Here is a 16,960-nt window from a genome sequence, read left to right as displayed (position 1 = left end):
CCGAGCAGCTACCCCTTTCTTTTATTCATCGCACTGTAAATAACTCCACTTTATGAAAAGCAGCGAGTGTGACTCACGGATACCTCTCTAACCACAAGCCATTATTATTTCATGGCCTTTGAAAGACGGGGTCTCTCTATATAGCCTCGCGAGCCGCTCCTCCGCGCACTTTAATGTCGGAGCTCCCTCTGATGTTGTGTAGTACACAGCCAGCCCCCTTGTTGTCGCGCTCCGCATGCATGCCATCCCCACACTTGAATTCACAAACACTTCCAAGTGCATAAATAGCACGGGAAAAGGGGAGAGAGAGAGACAGAGAGACAGAGAGAGAGAGAGAAGAGAGAGTGAGTGAGAGACGAGTGCCTCGCAAGCCAGCTAATGCGCCGGAACGCCATTGAGGAGATAACAGGAGAACTGCCATGGTTGATGCCTGGGACTGTCATTTGGGGTTGTGTGTGTGCGTGTCTGTGTCTGTGTGTGTGTGTGTGTGTGTGTGTGTGTGTGTGTGTGTGTGTGTGTGTGTGTGTGTGTGTGTGTGTGTGTGCGTGTGTGTGTGTGTGTGTGTGGAGGACAATAATGAAAGAGTTAGGGTGGTTTTGTGGTTAAACATTATGTAGGAAGAGAGGAAGGGGAGTTAGGCTTACATTTAGGAAAAGTTTCAGGTTTAGGATCAGGGGTTTAGAGGTTATAGTTTTAGGGTTAAGCCCCCCCACCCCCACCCGCGAAAAGATCCAAATGCCATTTATGAATTATTGCAATACTAAACGTTTATGTCCTCGTAAGTTTATAGTAATACCAATTTATTTGTGTGCGCGCGCGTGCATGCGTGCGCTTGTGCGTGAGAGAAAAAAGAAAATAAATATATACAGAATTGCTGTTTTCTGTCCTCTCGCGGGACATCATGGAGAGAGAACACACATTCTCCACGTTATGACTAAATGACCAGCGGACACGACTCAAAAAAGACACGGGGGGGGGGTGTTGTGTGCCCCCCTCCCCTCCCCCTCTCTCAGCCGTGTCCCCGGGCACCCTTTTGGAACGTGTAGGAGGCCTCTCGGCACACAGACGGGCTAATGGGCAACCTATTGGTCATGGTAGATTCCGTTTGAATCTCAATGAGCGTGTTGCGGCGAGCGTCAGCGCGCCATGACCGACAAGGTGTGGTAGATACAAGGAGATACCGCGCTGTGTACCGGAGTTGATTTAGCCACACAGCTCGTCATATAGCGCTTCACCGGTCAACGCCAGGCAGTTGAAGGGTGGCCCCCCCCCCCGACCGCCCCACCCCCACCCCATATCCTTGAAGTGTGGAGGGGTTACTGCTGCTGCCTCTGTGGAAATAAAAAAATAAAATGTTAGGAAGAAATCTCTCTCTCTGTTTTCTTTTCTTTTTGTTTTCTTTTTTGTTGTTTTTTTTTTTTTTTACTGCAAACTGTACCCTGCAAATATTATTGTAGGTGATTGGTAAAATTATGAAACCAGAACAAATAAATAAAAAAGAAAGCTGCCATTACCACTTATAAGCTCTATTTTATATACTTCACGGTGTCAAAAATAATAAAATATTGCCAATAATAAAAAATAGACAATTTATGTCAAGTGATACGACATGTGAGCTTGTAGATAATGTATGTTGTTTAAATTTTTCATTCCCTTCTTTTTTCCATTTTTTTTTAAACACATGGAGGACACTTACAGTATTACCGTTAGTGTGATTTGTGCCAAATGCCTTGTTTTTCTTTTTTTCATGAGACGTTCCCTGAAGTGCAGCTTGGACAGACTGAGCTAGAGCCAGTTCAGCACAGCACAGCACAGCACAGCACAGCACAGCACAGCACAGCACAGCTGCAATGCACTCTGGGAAACAGGCACGGCTTCATGGATCATACGCGGAGCCTAAAAGCCATTAATGGGTCCAGATGGTTTCGGACACCCCGGCGGCTTGTCCCGGGGTCATCTAAACGATCGAGACTCTGCACGGGCACTGCAAGACAGAACAAAGGAGAGAACTTGTAACACACATTAAACTTTAATTGTTTTTTTTTTTTTTCTTCCTTCACATCAAGATTTTCATGGCTGTGCCTTGAAGTGTACTGCATGTGACTACGGAGAGAGTGTGTGTGTGTGTGTGTGTGTGTGTGTGTGTGTGTGTGTGTGTGTGTGTGTGTGTGTGTGTGTGTGTGTGTGTATGTATATATGTATATATATATAGATATATATAGATATATATATATATAATAAAAATAATCCCTGATGCTGGAGGTACACAGTTGCTTTTCAAATCCTAGTTTTGGTCCTTTATTTTATTCAGCAGTGAAAAGCCATGAATACAGAAAATAATAACAGCCGTTACAATTCTCAACCATGACCTTCTAAATGTCAGAGTATCTTAAACATTATGGACACAGTACACGGTAATGAAAAGTTATCAAAAGAAAATTGTTGAACCTCGATCAAAAAAAAAGGAGGGGGGAAAAAAAAGAAAGGAATTAAATCAAAGAATAAAAACAAATGTGTATCCACCAATTACATAGACATATGTGTTTGCTACAGTCCCGATTTTACTGTATACATAAGGGGATCACATTCCCAATTATTAGAGGTTAGCAGTAGAAAGGATACATGACTCCACTGCCAGACACAATGCTTCATAAAGTATGCACAGAGGTACAAGCAATAAATACACACATTAGGTTAAGCCTTACAGCTACGCAAAGCAGATGCAGAAAAAGCAGGTTTGCTATATTCTTCAGCGAGCAATGAGAGAGAGAGAGAGATAGAGAGAGAGAGAGACAGAGAGAGAGAGAGAGAGACAGAGACAGAGAGAGAGAGAAACAGTAAAAATTCAATGTTAAGTCAGAAAAGAAACACTGAGAATTTTTTATCCCCCGCTTAGAAAAAAGTCTGGTAAATTTTATGGGTCCACCAACATTTTTTTTTGTTTTGTTTTACATAAGTATGCACAGTTATCAAAATACAGACAAAATCAACCCAGAAAATCCAGACAATCCTAAAATCTAGGTGAAAGGAGCAGATCGCAGTTCTGGAGGTCTTTCTGGTATTATGTGCAAGCAACTATTTTAGACATTTTTTTCTTTTTACTTAATTTATACAAAACCCATGCAAATCTACAGGTAATATGCATTCTGTGACTGACAGGTGTTTCAATGCTTCCCAAAACAAAACGGTATATCTTGAGGTATGCACTCTCCTATGCATCGTACGTACATCTAGGCCATCGTCCCCCATGATTTGTAGTTATATTTCTTTCTAGATCAATTCTTGTTTCCAGTCCACCAAATGAGCTTTTTTTTTTCCTTTTTAATTCTTTAAGACATGCATTTTTAAAACACAATATTCCCTTACAGGTAATCTATACAGTATCATTCTACAAATGTTTAAAGGACAACCTATTACAATGCAAATCTTTCCATATCTAGACGCAGAAGGAATGTAAACGTCAGGTCAGCGTCTCGTCCAGGGAGACAAGCCTTTTTTTCTCTCCAAGTTTTTTTTTTCTTTTTTCCTTTTCTTTGTAGATAAAGTGTTAACAGCTTCTTGTGGCATTCTAGTCAGTAAAATTGTTCTGAAATTTAGTTTGTGCAGAGGTAGAAGCTTTTCCCCCGAAAGCCATTTTTGGGTTAAGTGGGAGAACCCTTGGTTTTCTTTCTTTTTTTTTTTTTTTTTTTTCTCTCTCGAAAGACGCAACATCCTTTTTTATTTGGTGTGATAAGATTATTATGAATGTGGTCTTCAAGTGCTTTTTTACATTTGTATTGTTTGCTGACTCCAGCTACGTATTGAAGGGATAAGAGCTTTGATCCTGGGTTCATTCAGCACCCTTGTGGCGTGGGAACGGTGTTGTGTGTGTGTGTGTGTGTGTGTGTGTGTGTTTGTGTCCATGTGTGCACACGTTTACCGGACTGGGTGTCAGCATACACTTGGCGTGCTTGTTTGCATTTGTATGTACCGTATGCGTGTCTGTGTGTTCAACTCACACAGCCAGTTTTATTTTTAATTTTTTTGGCTTGGCACGACACTTGAAAACAACATATGATGCACAGTGTGTTTCCATTATACTCAAAGCAGGCAGACACTCAAGGCTCGTTACAGTACCGAACAAAGCCGGCCAGTCGGCTCTTTCGACAGCATATATTTGACTACAGCTGGCGTTTATCACCCCAAACAAGGACAGAAAAAAAAGCTGACAGACCCGCGAAATGCTCAGGGCCCGTTTGTGAGAGCATGCCATGTGTGTGCATGTATGCTCGTTTCAGAAAGGGTGTGTGTGTGTGCCGCGTTGTTTGGTTGTTTGAGCGTTCTTTTTTTATCCCGTACTAGAGGAGGCAGAATTTTGTGTAACTTTGGTTTGATTGAAAACGGAAATGACCATTAAAGCAACGATACTTTTCTAGATGACATCGGCTGTGAGGAAAACAAACTGAACGGGGAACACAAGCCACATTCCTGCTCCGTGCAGACAAAAACTGATCTTCAAGACAACAACGCGTTCTTGCGTCGCCACGGTAAACATGTCTCATCATGTATCACTGAAAATACTAAATTAAATGCAATAGAAAATGCTGGCTACCATTATAGATCACATTAGTGCAGTAAACATAACATCTCCTTTGCTAACGCAACCTGCACTGTAATAGATACGAAGCTATGAACCATGAGTTTTCTGATGACATGTCTTAAAGCAAATATCACCTAGAAAAGGTTTGTCTGTTTTTTGTCTCTTTCACCTCAGTTATCCTCTTCCACAATGGCTATTATTATTTGCTTTTACAACTGTACCCCAAGCCACATCATTCCATGTCAACTTGAAATTATGACTTATTTGGCTTCACTAGATATTTCTTTGAAATATGTTTGGTTAGCGATGTTTTCAGTTTCGGTTCGACGCGGCTCGGCAAACAAATGAACAAGAAGAAATAACAACGAACAGAAAGCCAAGGAATTGGTACGTAATTTGCCAGTTCCACTTAAGCAACGTTACATATTCACCGGGTTAGAGAGACTCGATGACGAACAGCAAAGAAAGAAAAAAACTATTAAAAGAAAAAAAGAAAAGAAAAAAGGTCTCTGCACTTGAATACACAAAACAGTTTGTTTTGGTCTTGATCCACTTCTACAATTAGCTGCTCTTCTTCCAGTCAAGTCACCAGCACAGAAAAAAAAAAGCCTGTTAAGTTTTAAAATCACATCACATAACACCCCCTCCCCCACCCCAGCCCACCCCACCCCACCCTGAACCCCCGTGCGTACGTACGTCTGGCAGATAACTCCCTTAAATCACTTCCAACGTGGACACACTACGTGTTATCAAATTACACATCAAAATCAGATTATTTTTCCTTTTTTTCTTCTTCTTTGTCTTCTTCTCTCGATCAATCTTTGTACAGGGCTAAAATGACACAATCCCAGAGGTTATTTGAAGGTAGTTTTGCGGAAAGAAAAAGCTTCTCTTTGTACTTTTTTTTGTTCTTTTTGTCTTAAAGTCACAGAAGGCGGACCAAGAGGAGATTTTGGTTGGCGTTCTGTCTATAAGCTATTGGCCATTGCTAGTGTTGGCTTTGGTTTCTAGCTGTTGCCTGTGACGGTTTGCAGGTAGACAAAGCTTTAGAACGAGGTGGTGAGGTAAGGAGAAACAGCAAAGGAAGAAAAAATAAAGAAGTAAAAACGCTAAAATGCATTTGTTTTGTTAATGGTGCCTCACACCTTAAAAAAAAAAAGGTTATGCGAGTATTAGTATATATCTTTTTTTTGTCTCCCCCCATCTCAATTTTCACGTTATCCACTTTTTCATCACAAACAGATACAAGACTGGAAGCCAACAATAATTTCTTTCTTTCTCTTTTTTTGTGTGTTTTCTGTATAGCTGCAACAGTCTTGGCACCGTGTATGAGATACACGTGTGACTCGGGGAAATGGCACCGTGTATGAGATACACGCGTGACTCGGGGAAATGGCATTTACAGTTTGGTAGCATCTAAAAAAACCATGAACATAAAAATTAACGGTGGGCAAGTACAAATGAAATAAAGGGGGAACATAAAGAAGTTAGCTTTTTCTAGAATCGCAGCGACATACAGGCAGTGACACTAATTTCTGAGACCACATCTGTGCAAATGATAACAGAGCAAAAAAACTTGAATTTGACCGGCAATCGTCTGTGGACATCAACAACTACTGTGGTGGAGGTTGAGGGGTGCAGGGTGCGATGGCGGTGATGTGTGTGTGTGTGTGTGTGTGGTGGTGGTGGGGGAGGGGGCGGGGGTGGGACGGGGGGTTCGAGTTATTCACAAAACGTCTTCCACTTTTTCTTTTCATTTTTTTTGGCAGTATACGAGGCCGTTAGCTTTCTACAGAACAGGACTTCACTCGCTTGTCTTGGCGCCGTCATTATCGTCTTTTCTGCCCCCAAATCCGTGAGTCCAACCGTCGTCCGTCCGTCCGTCCACGTTTACCGCATCGCGGCCGGGCCATCTGAGACGAAGACGGGTCTCAAAAGAGTTTTAGAGTTTCTCTTCAAAAAGACAGACATCTCATGCCTGTTGTGGTTTTTTTGGGTGTGTGTGTGTGTGTGTGTGTGTGGGGGGGGGGGGTTCCCCTCTCGCCTGCCTCGCCCACCCCACCGTTAACGTCCCACCTACAAAGGGCTACAGCAAAGAGTTCCTTTGGGGGGGGGGCAGTCTCCGATCCCGGACGCGCATGCTCAATAAATAGTCTCAGTGGTGGACAGAGTCATCTGTGTTTGGGTTGGGGTCGCGTGTGGAGTGGTTTTCACCGCAGTCTCGCAGAGTGTTTGCAGGTGTGTGTGACAGAGAGAGAGAGACAGAGAGATAGAGAAAGAGAGAGAGAGAGAGAGAGAGAGGGCGGAGGAATATATATAGTGACCCCGCCCACTGCGTCCGGAGGTCACTCGAGGTCCTCCGATAGGTTGCCTTCTTCCAGCTCCCGGTCGTCGTCCATCTCCGGACTGTGATTGGCCGTCGTCACCAGCGACATGGGGCAGTCGTCGTCGTCCATGTTCAGCGGCTCCTCCTTGACGTGAATCTGCGGCCTGTGGGGGAGGGGCAGGGGTCAGGGGTCAGGGGCCGTTGCATCCGAGCACTACACCATTTCGTCGACTAATACTGTGACAAAAAATGTTTGTCGACTACCTTTTTTCACTGATGAAAACTAAATGGAAACTAAATGAAAACTAAGCTATGATGACTGAAACTAAGACTAAATATATGACAATTAGACTAAAAATTCTAAACTAGACTAAAATGTTAGGAAGGGACTATAGTGGAGAGAGACCCAGTATAACTAATTTAACACTTGGTTTGCATGCTGAAAATTGCTGATTGGCTATTTTCAGCAAGTGTAAAATCAGTCATTAAGACAGCATCATGCAAGGCCCGCCAAAATACATAGAGATAATTCATAATATTCAAGAGACTATATGACTAAAACAAAAATTAAAACTTGCTGTCAAAATCAACACTACGTACATGCCTTCTTTGTATCTACATATTTTCTTATAGTGCAAGACCACTTTGGTAGAGGTTTGGGTTGTGTTACGTAGTTACCTTGCCATGATGTAACTCCAAATGTGGAAGAAACCAAAAATAATTGCTCCAGTGATTAGAAATTTAAAATATGCTCCTCATTGACTTACATTGTACGCTAAAACAGCTCTCAAAGTCGCTCTTTTAGTACGTAAACAAACACAAACTAAGTTGATTCAGACAATATAAATAAAGCAGTACGAGTTTTGGTGATGTTCTATATTATAGAACATCACCAAAACTCGTACTGTTTTATTTTGTTAACCTCCTGTTGTTAATGTTAACTTCCTGTTGATTGGGGTTTCTTCCTAATAAAAATGGCAAAATCAACAGAAAGTTTACATTTTTAGAAAAACTTTAAAGTTTAATAAGAGTTTTGGTGATGTTCTATATAATATAGACTATATTGTCTGAATCAACTTTGTGTTTGTTCACGCACTAAAAGGGTGACTTTGAGAGCTGTTTCAGCATACAATGTAAGTCAATGAGGAGCATATTATCAATTTCTAATCACTCAATCAATGGAGCAATAACTTTTGATTATTTGGAGTTACATCATGGCAAGGTAACTCAACCCAAACCTCTACCAAAGTGGTCTTGCCCTTTAAGCGACTTTTCCCCATTTTCTGAAAGGCAATGGTTTTGGACATACATTACTGTAACAATATAGATATATAATGCAGTGTAGTGTGAATTATTATGGACACAAACATTCTTACGCAGCAAGCGCACACGGTGCTATATCCCCAGTTTAACTCTGAGACTGTGGCCAAATTGACCCATAAAATGAACAATGAGATTTGTGTCGTATACACCTGCACTCCATTATGCTACTGTATTTAGTTCGGAGGGCATGTGTTGACTTCACGTCCCACTTCGTCCAATTTATGGCTTGTCTGTAAATCTCCTCTAATTAGAACACATGTGAGAGAGAGAGGGCAACCAAGGCAACACAAACCAGGCACGCTTTCGTTCTGCCAATACAACACATGACTGTCAGTGGGAGCAATTAGCTTAAACAGAGAACAGAGAAAAGCATCCTCCTCCCGGTGTATATACGGGGGACACGCCGCTCCGCCCCGCATCCGCAGAGTAAGCATTTTGTTGACAGCGCTGGGCGAGGCATCCGCGAGAATGGGGAATTTAAACTGTCATTACATGCATTATATAGCGCGGCGAACAGTCAACCACCCCCGCCCCCCTCCCTCCCCCCCGTGTAACAACCGTGTTTGTTTGCCCAGACGCTAATTCGACGTGATGCCTGCACGTCTACAGTAAGCAAGCCCATGCAAATTGCATGAAGGAGGGAACGGTTGGGTGCGATATTAAGCCGCCATGTTTCCAGACACGCTTGGCATTTAAAAGTTTACTGATGACACCAGGTTGAAATACATGAAAAAGGGGTGGTGGTGGTGGTGGTGGTGGTGGTGGGTGGAGGGGGTTAGGGGCAAAAAAAAAAAAGGCCACATGATAAATAATGGAGAATTTCTCATCCCCAAGCCCCCCGGAGCAAAGGCAGAGGAGAGGAGGGTGTTTTTTTTTTTTTTTTTATCTAGTTAATAGAAAGAGCAGCCACTCGTTAATATGCAGGGGCTGTGCATGTCGCTCCTCGAGAGGCAGAAAGCGGCAGCTAGACTCCGCCATTAATCAACTTCAGCCCCGGCAGTTCACTCTCGGACACCATGATACATGTTTTTAACACTAAATGGATGAATATCTTTAGCCGCCGTCAATAAGGGAGAGAGAGAGAGAGAGAGAGAGAGAGAGAGAGAGAGAGAGAGAGAGAGAGAAGCTCCCGAAAGGAGTGGTGTGGCGAGGGGCTCTCTGTCCACACCAAGAGGAGTGGGCGGAATGACAGAGACCGAGAGAGAAGAGAAGAGAAGAGAAGAGTGTGGGGCGACTAACAAGAATAATAATGCTGTCACACACAAACAAGGCTTAACATGATCCGGGGGCCCGAGTCACGGAGAAGGGGTTTGTGCCACAATGATAAATCTGACAAAACCTAATTATTTCTGACACGTAGGATGCATCAGGAAATCCCCCAAGACTCGGAAGAGAAAAGGGGAGAGTAGAGAGAGAGAGAGAGAGAGGTTGGTCTCATGCTGTCATCGGTGGTGTGAGGTTGCGGGAGGGTGAAAATAATTTTAAGGGGGTATACAGATGACTTTAATATCCCAGAGACAAATAAATGACGTTGAAGGGAGCAGGATGCATGCAGGTGGTGTGGTGGATATGTGTTGTTCCTGTGCATAGAGCAGTGTGGGTGCCAAGGACCCCCAGGGGTCCTTGAGGCAGTTCCAGGGGGTCCCCAGCTAAATGATAGTTTGGAACCAAATGGCAACCTTATGGGTCTGTATCTCTGAGTGTACAAATCTGTGTAAATCTGAGTGTTAAAGACCTTCTCTTATGGGCATACCTTTTTTAAACGGGGGTCCGCGGGCTGATTAGTGTCAATGTGGGGGTCCTTGACATGAAAAGGTTTGCGAGCCACTGACATAGAGGGAGGTGAGAGAGCCACCTTCTCCCGCAATTATTTACATTTTCTTTCCAATTCTAAAATAAAAAAACGGGAAAAATAAAACTAAACAAACAAATAAACAAAAATCTTCAAAGAATTACAAATCAGTTAATTATTTGGATATCCCATTTTGGGCATAATATTAATAATAATAATAATAATAAGGGTTATAATAATAATAATAATAATAATAATAAGGGTAATAATAATAATAATAATAAGGGTAATAATAATAATAAGGCCATGCAAGGCCATGCACTGACTTCCACTCCATTCTGAAGGAGAACATTCCCCAAGATGGTGCTGTCTTCACAAGTACAGCATCGTCTGCTATAGGGCTCGCCCTTCTACTGTACCTCATTAGCACATACGGTACGGCGGAGGACTTGTTACAATGTTTTCCATGTCTTTGAGGAAGGAAAAAAAAATACACCTTATTTGCCTGGGCGTGCGACACTTTATTAGGCCACGTGGACGAGCCATTTAAGTCTAATACGTCGCTCGGAGGGGGGAACAGAACACACCGGCAACGTAAATAAAAACAAGGTGCTCCATGTGACTCGTGTGTGCGTGCGTGTGTGCACGCGTGCGTGCACAACTGCACGTGCACATCAAAAGAGATGCTTGCCCTCACATCAATGGGAGATTAGCAGCAGCGATGGTGCAGAGGTATGTCAGGGATGCAAATAAGGTCATTAGTCCGTAGGCCTGGTGGCATGCAGTAGGAGAGGAGTGGGGGAGGAGGAGGAGGAGGAGGAGGAGGAGGAGGTGGCGGTGGTGGGGAGAATCAGTGGGCGGGACCACGCTCATCATAGCAGCTGTGCGTCAGTCAGTAAGCGACACCGAAGAGCGGGAAACAATTAGACACGACAGCTGGAATTAAGACTGAGATAAAACAGAAAGTAACACCCAGAAAAGAACCGGAAGATAAATGGGTTTTGGAAAATGTATCATGGTGTAAAAGGCAGAAATTAAATTTGAATGATTTTCTTCTTTCTTTTTTTGTTTGTTTTACTTTTATGACTGGCATTTAAAAATAAAATTGTGATACATAGTGACACCTTTAGGCTACAGTAGGCCTACATAAACGCTGGGAACCTTTCTGCATATAGGCCCAAATGCCCAATGAATAACGTGGAAATGTATTTTATTATAATTTCTTCCCACTTATCTTAATGAACCCCTTATATTTGAACGTTAAATGATGAACTTCGTTTCATATCCCTGTTCCCTGAAATGGCTCTAGTCTGGGTGTGTGTGTGTGTGTGTGTGTGTGTGTGTGTGGGTGTGTGTGTGTGTGTGTGTGTGTGTGTGTGTGTGTGCACGTGCGTGCGTGTGTGCGCGCGCATGTGTGTGTGACTGTGTGTGTGTGGTCAGTCGCGCAGATCCCCATCTCCATTCTTTTGATGTAAAGCAGCCGATTTGCTGAAGTTTGGGATTCTAATCAAAAGAATCGTCTGCTCTAGTTTTAGCCTTTTCTAGGATATTGCTCCTTTAAAGCCTCGAGGGCACGTACTACACACTGAAACTGGTGTGTGCGTGCACACACACACACACACACACACACACTTGAACATGGCCCGCAGCTATGTGGGCTGCGGTTAAGCACATAGCTTTAACCTTTAGATGTTTGGGCGAGGAGGACGGGACAGAAAGGCTTGTCTAATTGTTGGATCCAGAAGAGTCCTCTCCTGAGAGGGAGAGAGTGAACAGCCTACAAGGTAGTGTACTCTTTAGTTAATGCTACTAGCCACTCCATTATTTAAAACGTAGAAACGGGGGAAAGAGACTTGTGAGAAAAATAACACATTTATTCCATTTTCAGGATGTCCTGGCTATACTGTATACACAAGACAGGGATGGAAGTAGGGGAGGGAGGGAATGACTGGAGAGAGAGAGTGTGTGTGTGTGTGTGTGTGTGTGTGTGTGTGTGTGTGTGTGTGTGTGAGAGAGAGAGAGAGAGAGAGAGAGAGAGTAGGGGGAATAGATAAGAGTTGCTGCTGTACGGTTATTAAAACTTGAACGACCTTGGGGAGTGGCTACATTCTGTCTGATGCCGGACACATTTTGCTTCACTTAACACCCAACTCTGCAGAGTGGGGTAAACACATCCCAACAGCTGAATGTAGGACTCACACATGCAACGCACACACGCCACGCACACACGCCACGCACGCACGCACGCCACGCATGCACGCCACGCACGCACGCCACGCATGCACGCCACGCCACGCCACGCACGCACGCCACGCACGCCACGCATGCACGCCACGCACGCACACGTCACACACTCATGCAGGCACGCAGGTGCACAGGGGCACACACACACACACACACACACACACACACACACACACACACTGCTAAATTGTGTTGTATATATGCAACATAACCTACTGTGAAGCTGGTCACATACTGTACAGTTTACCTAACGTTGCTACTACAGGGAAAACATGCACACATGACATATATTATTTTATTTTTTACTCTTTGGATGCTCTTTCTTGCATTCTCTATTCTATCCCTTTTTGCTGTGTTTCTGTTGTTTGAATGTTATGCTATCTACATGTCTTGCATTGTCTGTAAGGAAGCCAAACAAAGATAGGTTTGACTCTTATGTACCCGTATAAAAGATGTAACAATAAAGTACAACCTTGAACCTTATCCATTCCAGTAAGGGTATAATAGTTATAGTTACTGCTCTAAATAAGTAACTAGTTACTTTACTAGTTCCTAAATTATGAAACTAACTAGTTACTAGTTACTTAAAAAAAGGCATAATAATAAAACAAAAAAATCAAGTTCTGTGGCAGTTATCATTATGAAATGTAATTAATGGAACAATACAACACAAAATATATACACAGTTTACAGTACGTTGGACCACTGCGCGTATGTGTGTGTGTGTGTGTGTGTGTGTGTGTGTGTGTGTGTGTGTGTGTGTGTGTGTGTGTGCGTGTGCATGTGTGTGCGTGTGTGTGCGTGTGTGCGTGCGTGCGTGCGTGCGTGTGTGTGTGTGTGTGTGTGTGCGGTTCCTTTTGTATGTGATTTAGGTGGAGTACATCTCACTTTCACACCCATTCCTGAAAGTCACATGATATGAATTTTTAAAACACCTCTCTCTCTCTCTCTCTCTCTCTCTCTCTCTCTCAGCTCCATTAAAAAAAGGAGAGGTTTTGGTGTAATTAATGCTATACGGTTAGTCGCTAAATATTAATGGGAAGTCTTACATAAAACATAGCAGCTAAACCCCGACAATGCAGACACTGGCGTAATTAAGGCGGTACATGTTTGATAGAGCCCTATTTATAGGACCGGAGTATAAATGTTATCTGAAACGTCAAACACAAACATACCTCAGGTATGAGCAGAGCCCCTTGTCGAAGCTAATGTATCAGAGAGAGAGAGAGAGAGAGAGTGAGAGAGAGAGAAAGGAAGAGAGTGGGGGAGAGAGAACAGAGAGAATTAATGCTTATGCTATAGAATCTAAACCTTGCCCTGAAGTCACAGGGAGAACATTCTCCTAGCACGAATTAAATACATTTATCAGGCAATTAAACTAACAAAGGCTGTGGAGTAGAAACGGGGGAGGTTCAACATGTTCAGCTGATGATGCCTTCCTTTTTCACAGCCTCTCCAGGTCAGATTCCTGGCAAATCCCTCCATCTCCATCCCGGGGCTCACACAACTGTCTCTTCATTGAATACGTGTATCGCGGGGCCGAACGCGCGCGGCTTGATAATGGATTAAATCTCGGGGCGAGATAAGCGGCGTCCAAGAATCCAAATATTAAACCCGCTGAGCTTTCCTGTCTTTGATCGCTTTTCGGTATAGCTGGTGGGCCGGCTGAACATTAAAGCTCCAATCCGGGAATATTTTAATGAACAAAAGGTTATTTCAACCAAACGGATGCACTATATAGCACATCTGCAGCGGTTGGAGCCTCTTTCAATTAAGAAAACCACACCTGTGTGAACTGAGCAGTGCAACTACACATGTATTGTTACAGTTACTGTTCTGTATTGTAGTGTACTGTGCTCTGCACTGTACTTTGATTATCTTTTTGGAAAACAAATCTTTGAGAAATGATACCATGTGGGGGCCCCGGGACTGCTGCATTTACCACTAGGAGAGTGAGAGAAATTACATAATAATGCGGGATTGCATAGCTTTACACATCCATCATGTCGGAGCTAATTCCATTTTGTCAGTACAGACAACGCATCTATTATCTACCGATCCCGATTTTGAAATCTTTAAATAATAATAAATAAGTAAAAACATTAATCTGATTAAATTTTGTTAAAATAACATTAAGCTAAATCATCAATCATCACAGTATAATGAACGTGGGGACCGTGAACACGCCGTGAGCTATTTCAGAACATTTCACAGGTACCGGTAAAATAAATCGGCAACATAAATGTGGTCACTGACAAAAAAGTCAAATAATGGCCGACATACTGTATATGTCAACCAGACCGATCGGCTCTAGTTATTTGTCTAGGTCAGTGGTTTTCAACCAGTGGTCCGTGGACCACCAGTGGTCCTTGAGGGGGTTCCAAGTGGTCCCCAGCTAAAAGATGGAGAGTTGGTAACCAAATTGACCCTTATAGATCTTTAGCTATTGAGAGCGTAAAATGAGCCCAAATGGACCCGTTCATTTGCATTACAAAATGTACTAGTAGTCAGGCCCTGTTATGCCTGCTATGGTACCAACATCAATACAGCATGGAATTGTGGACAAAATCCTTATCCACGGACAACAAAATGTAATATAAGTTTGGGTTCTGAGAGGTTAAATGTCATCAATTGGTTGTCCTTGGCTCAAAGGCCAAATAAATAATGGACCCTTGACATGAAAAGGGTTGAAAACCAGCGGTCTAGGTCGTCGCCTCGTGTGAATGTACAGTTAAGTGTGGTGCGACGACGGGGGGGTGACTCACTGCATGTGTCCCGGGGGAGAGTAGCCGCCAGGGCTGCTGTGTCCGTTGGTGTCCAGGTGGTCCAGCGAGCCGTTGAGCTCCTCGTGGATGGACTGCAGCAGGTTGGGCGGGCTGCAGCTCAGCGTGCCCGGGGGGCTTCCCCCCACCATCAGGCCCCCCGGCGGACTGGTGCCCATCATGCCCGGCGGACTGGCGCCCATCATGCCCGGCGGACTGGCGCCCATCAGCGTCGGGGGGCTGCCGCCCATGAGGCCGTGGTGGTGCGGACTGCCCCCCAGGAGGCCGGAGGCGCTGCAGCTCATCAGGCCCGTCGCCCCCAGTAGAGGCAGGGAGGTCTCGGCAAGCGCCGCCTTGCGGGAGGGAGGGAGGGAGGGAGTTTAAGTATATACTTTGTTGTATGATTAATAGTGAAAATATCCAATCTACAAGCTCACAACACATCTCATCGCTGCCACACTGTAAGCTTGTAAATCTGCTATTTTGGACAATTTTCATGACTTCCCATTGAAAGTGATTAAAGCTGTCCCAATATGCAAAGAATATGGTTGAAGAACGGAACGGCGCTCAAAGTCGCCTCCCAAGTTGGTTCTGAGACAACTCCTGAACCTGCATGTTTGATATTATATTAAAAAAGGTTTTCTTTTTAAAGGGGAAAAATCAACTAAAAAATGATAATTTAAAAAGGAACACCTGCCACTTTTGCCCCCTCCCGTGTATTAAACTTATATACAGAGATTAAAATTTTAAAGTTTTTGCCATGAGCGGCTCGCCGGCGTGCGCTGTGAAGCCAAATCATTTATGACAGTGTGGATAAATATTAATGCATATGCCCTTGCATTTGCACACGCCACTATCAATCTGAGGTGGTGGACAGAGAGAGAGAGAGAGAGAGAGAGAGAGAGAGAGAGAGAGAGAGAGAGAGAGAGAGAGAGAGAGAGAAAGAGGGAGGAGAGAGTTGCTTCCTCTCTCGACCACAGGGTGGCCTTCTGAGCTCGACAGCGTGGGAGAGATAGAGAAAAGCAGAGAGAGAGGAAAGGAGGGGGATAGAGAGAGAGAGAGACAGAAAGAGAGAGAGAGAAAGAGAGAGAGAGAGAGAGAGAGAGAGAGAGAGAGAGAGAGAGAGAGAGAGAGAGAGAGAGAGAGAGAGAGAGAGAGAGAGAGAGAGGGGATAGAAGAGAGACAAAGAGAGCCCTAGCTGACTGAGGAAGATTTGCTCCTTCTTGTGCCGAGTGCATGTGACAGTAATGGAGGTCTGTCACATCTAGATGTGACAGTAATTGAAAATATTGAAACTGCATAAGCACTGACCATCATGATAGTCAGTCAGTCAGTCAGTCAGTGAGTCAGTCAGTGAGTCAGTCAGTCAGTCAGTGAGTCAGTGAGTCAGTCAGTCAGTCAGTCAGTCAGTCAGTCAGTCAGTGAGTCAGTGAGTCAGTCAGTCAGTCAGTGAGTCAGTCAGTCAGTCAGTCAGTCAGTCAGTCAGTCAGTGAGTGGCTGAATCAGTCAGTGGTCTGTACCTGTAGGCTGGCATTTAGCGCTGCTCCGTAGCCAAGACTGGATGGAAGGTTCTTGACAAGTGTTGGGCTTCTGAGCAAATCAAATAAAGAGCATTATTATTAGTAGTAGTAGTATTATTACTATAACAATTACTATTACTATTACTATTAACCCATTCTGACCGGGCACCCATTTTGGTGTTGGCATCATGTTATGCTTTAGCTATTGAAAAATAGCAGATCTACAAGCTCATATCGCGCCACCGAGTGGCGCGATGCGAGCTTGTAGGTCTGCTATTTTTGAAAAATCGAAGACACTTTTAGAATCTGATCTCAGGTCAGAATGGGTTAATAATGAAACTGTCAGGATGTAATAGACATTTTTAGAATCTGATCTCAGGTCAGAATGGGTTAATATTATACAGCCAACATTTT

At 43.7% G+C, this 16,960-nt stretch overlaps 1 protein-coding gene across 1 annotated transcript in view; it reads right to left on the bottom strand.

Annotated features, from left to right (window-relative positions):
* Positions 1–5,974: 5,974 nt before the first annotated feature.
* foxp2 (forkhead box P2) overlaps positions 5,975–16,960 on the bottom strand; it is a gene marked incomplete at its 5' end in the record, with an annotated part of 32,093 nt that continues 21,107 nt past the window's right edge. The window contains 4 exon segments of the mRNA XM_083758024.1: positions 5,975–7,069; positions 13,440–13,469; positions 15,030–15,379; positions 16,547–16,616. Of these exon segments, the coding sequence (XP_083614150.1) occupies positions 6,925–7,069; positions 13,440–13,469; positions 15,030–15,379; positions 16,547–16,616 (595 nt within the window). The 3' untranslated portion in view covers positions 5,975–6,924.

The sequence above is a fragment of the Protomyctophum parallelum genome (assembly GCF_964188405.1).
Source record: "Protomyctophum parallelum genome assembly, chromosome: 22".
In the NCBI taxonomy this organism is placed as follows: Eukaryota; Metazoa; Chordata; class Actinopteri; order Myctophiformes; family Myctophidae; genus Protomyctophum; species Protomyctophum parallelum.
Note: the sequence above shows the minus strand (reverse complement) of the source record. Positions and strands in the feature narration are given on the sequence as shown.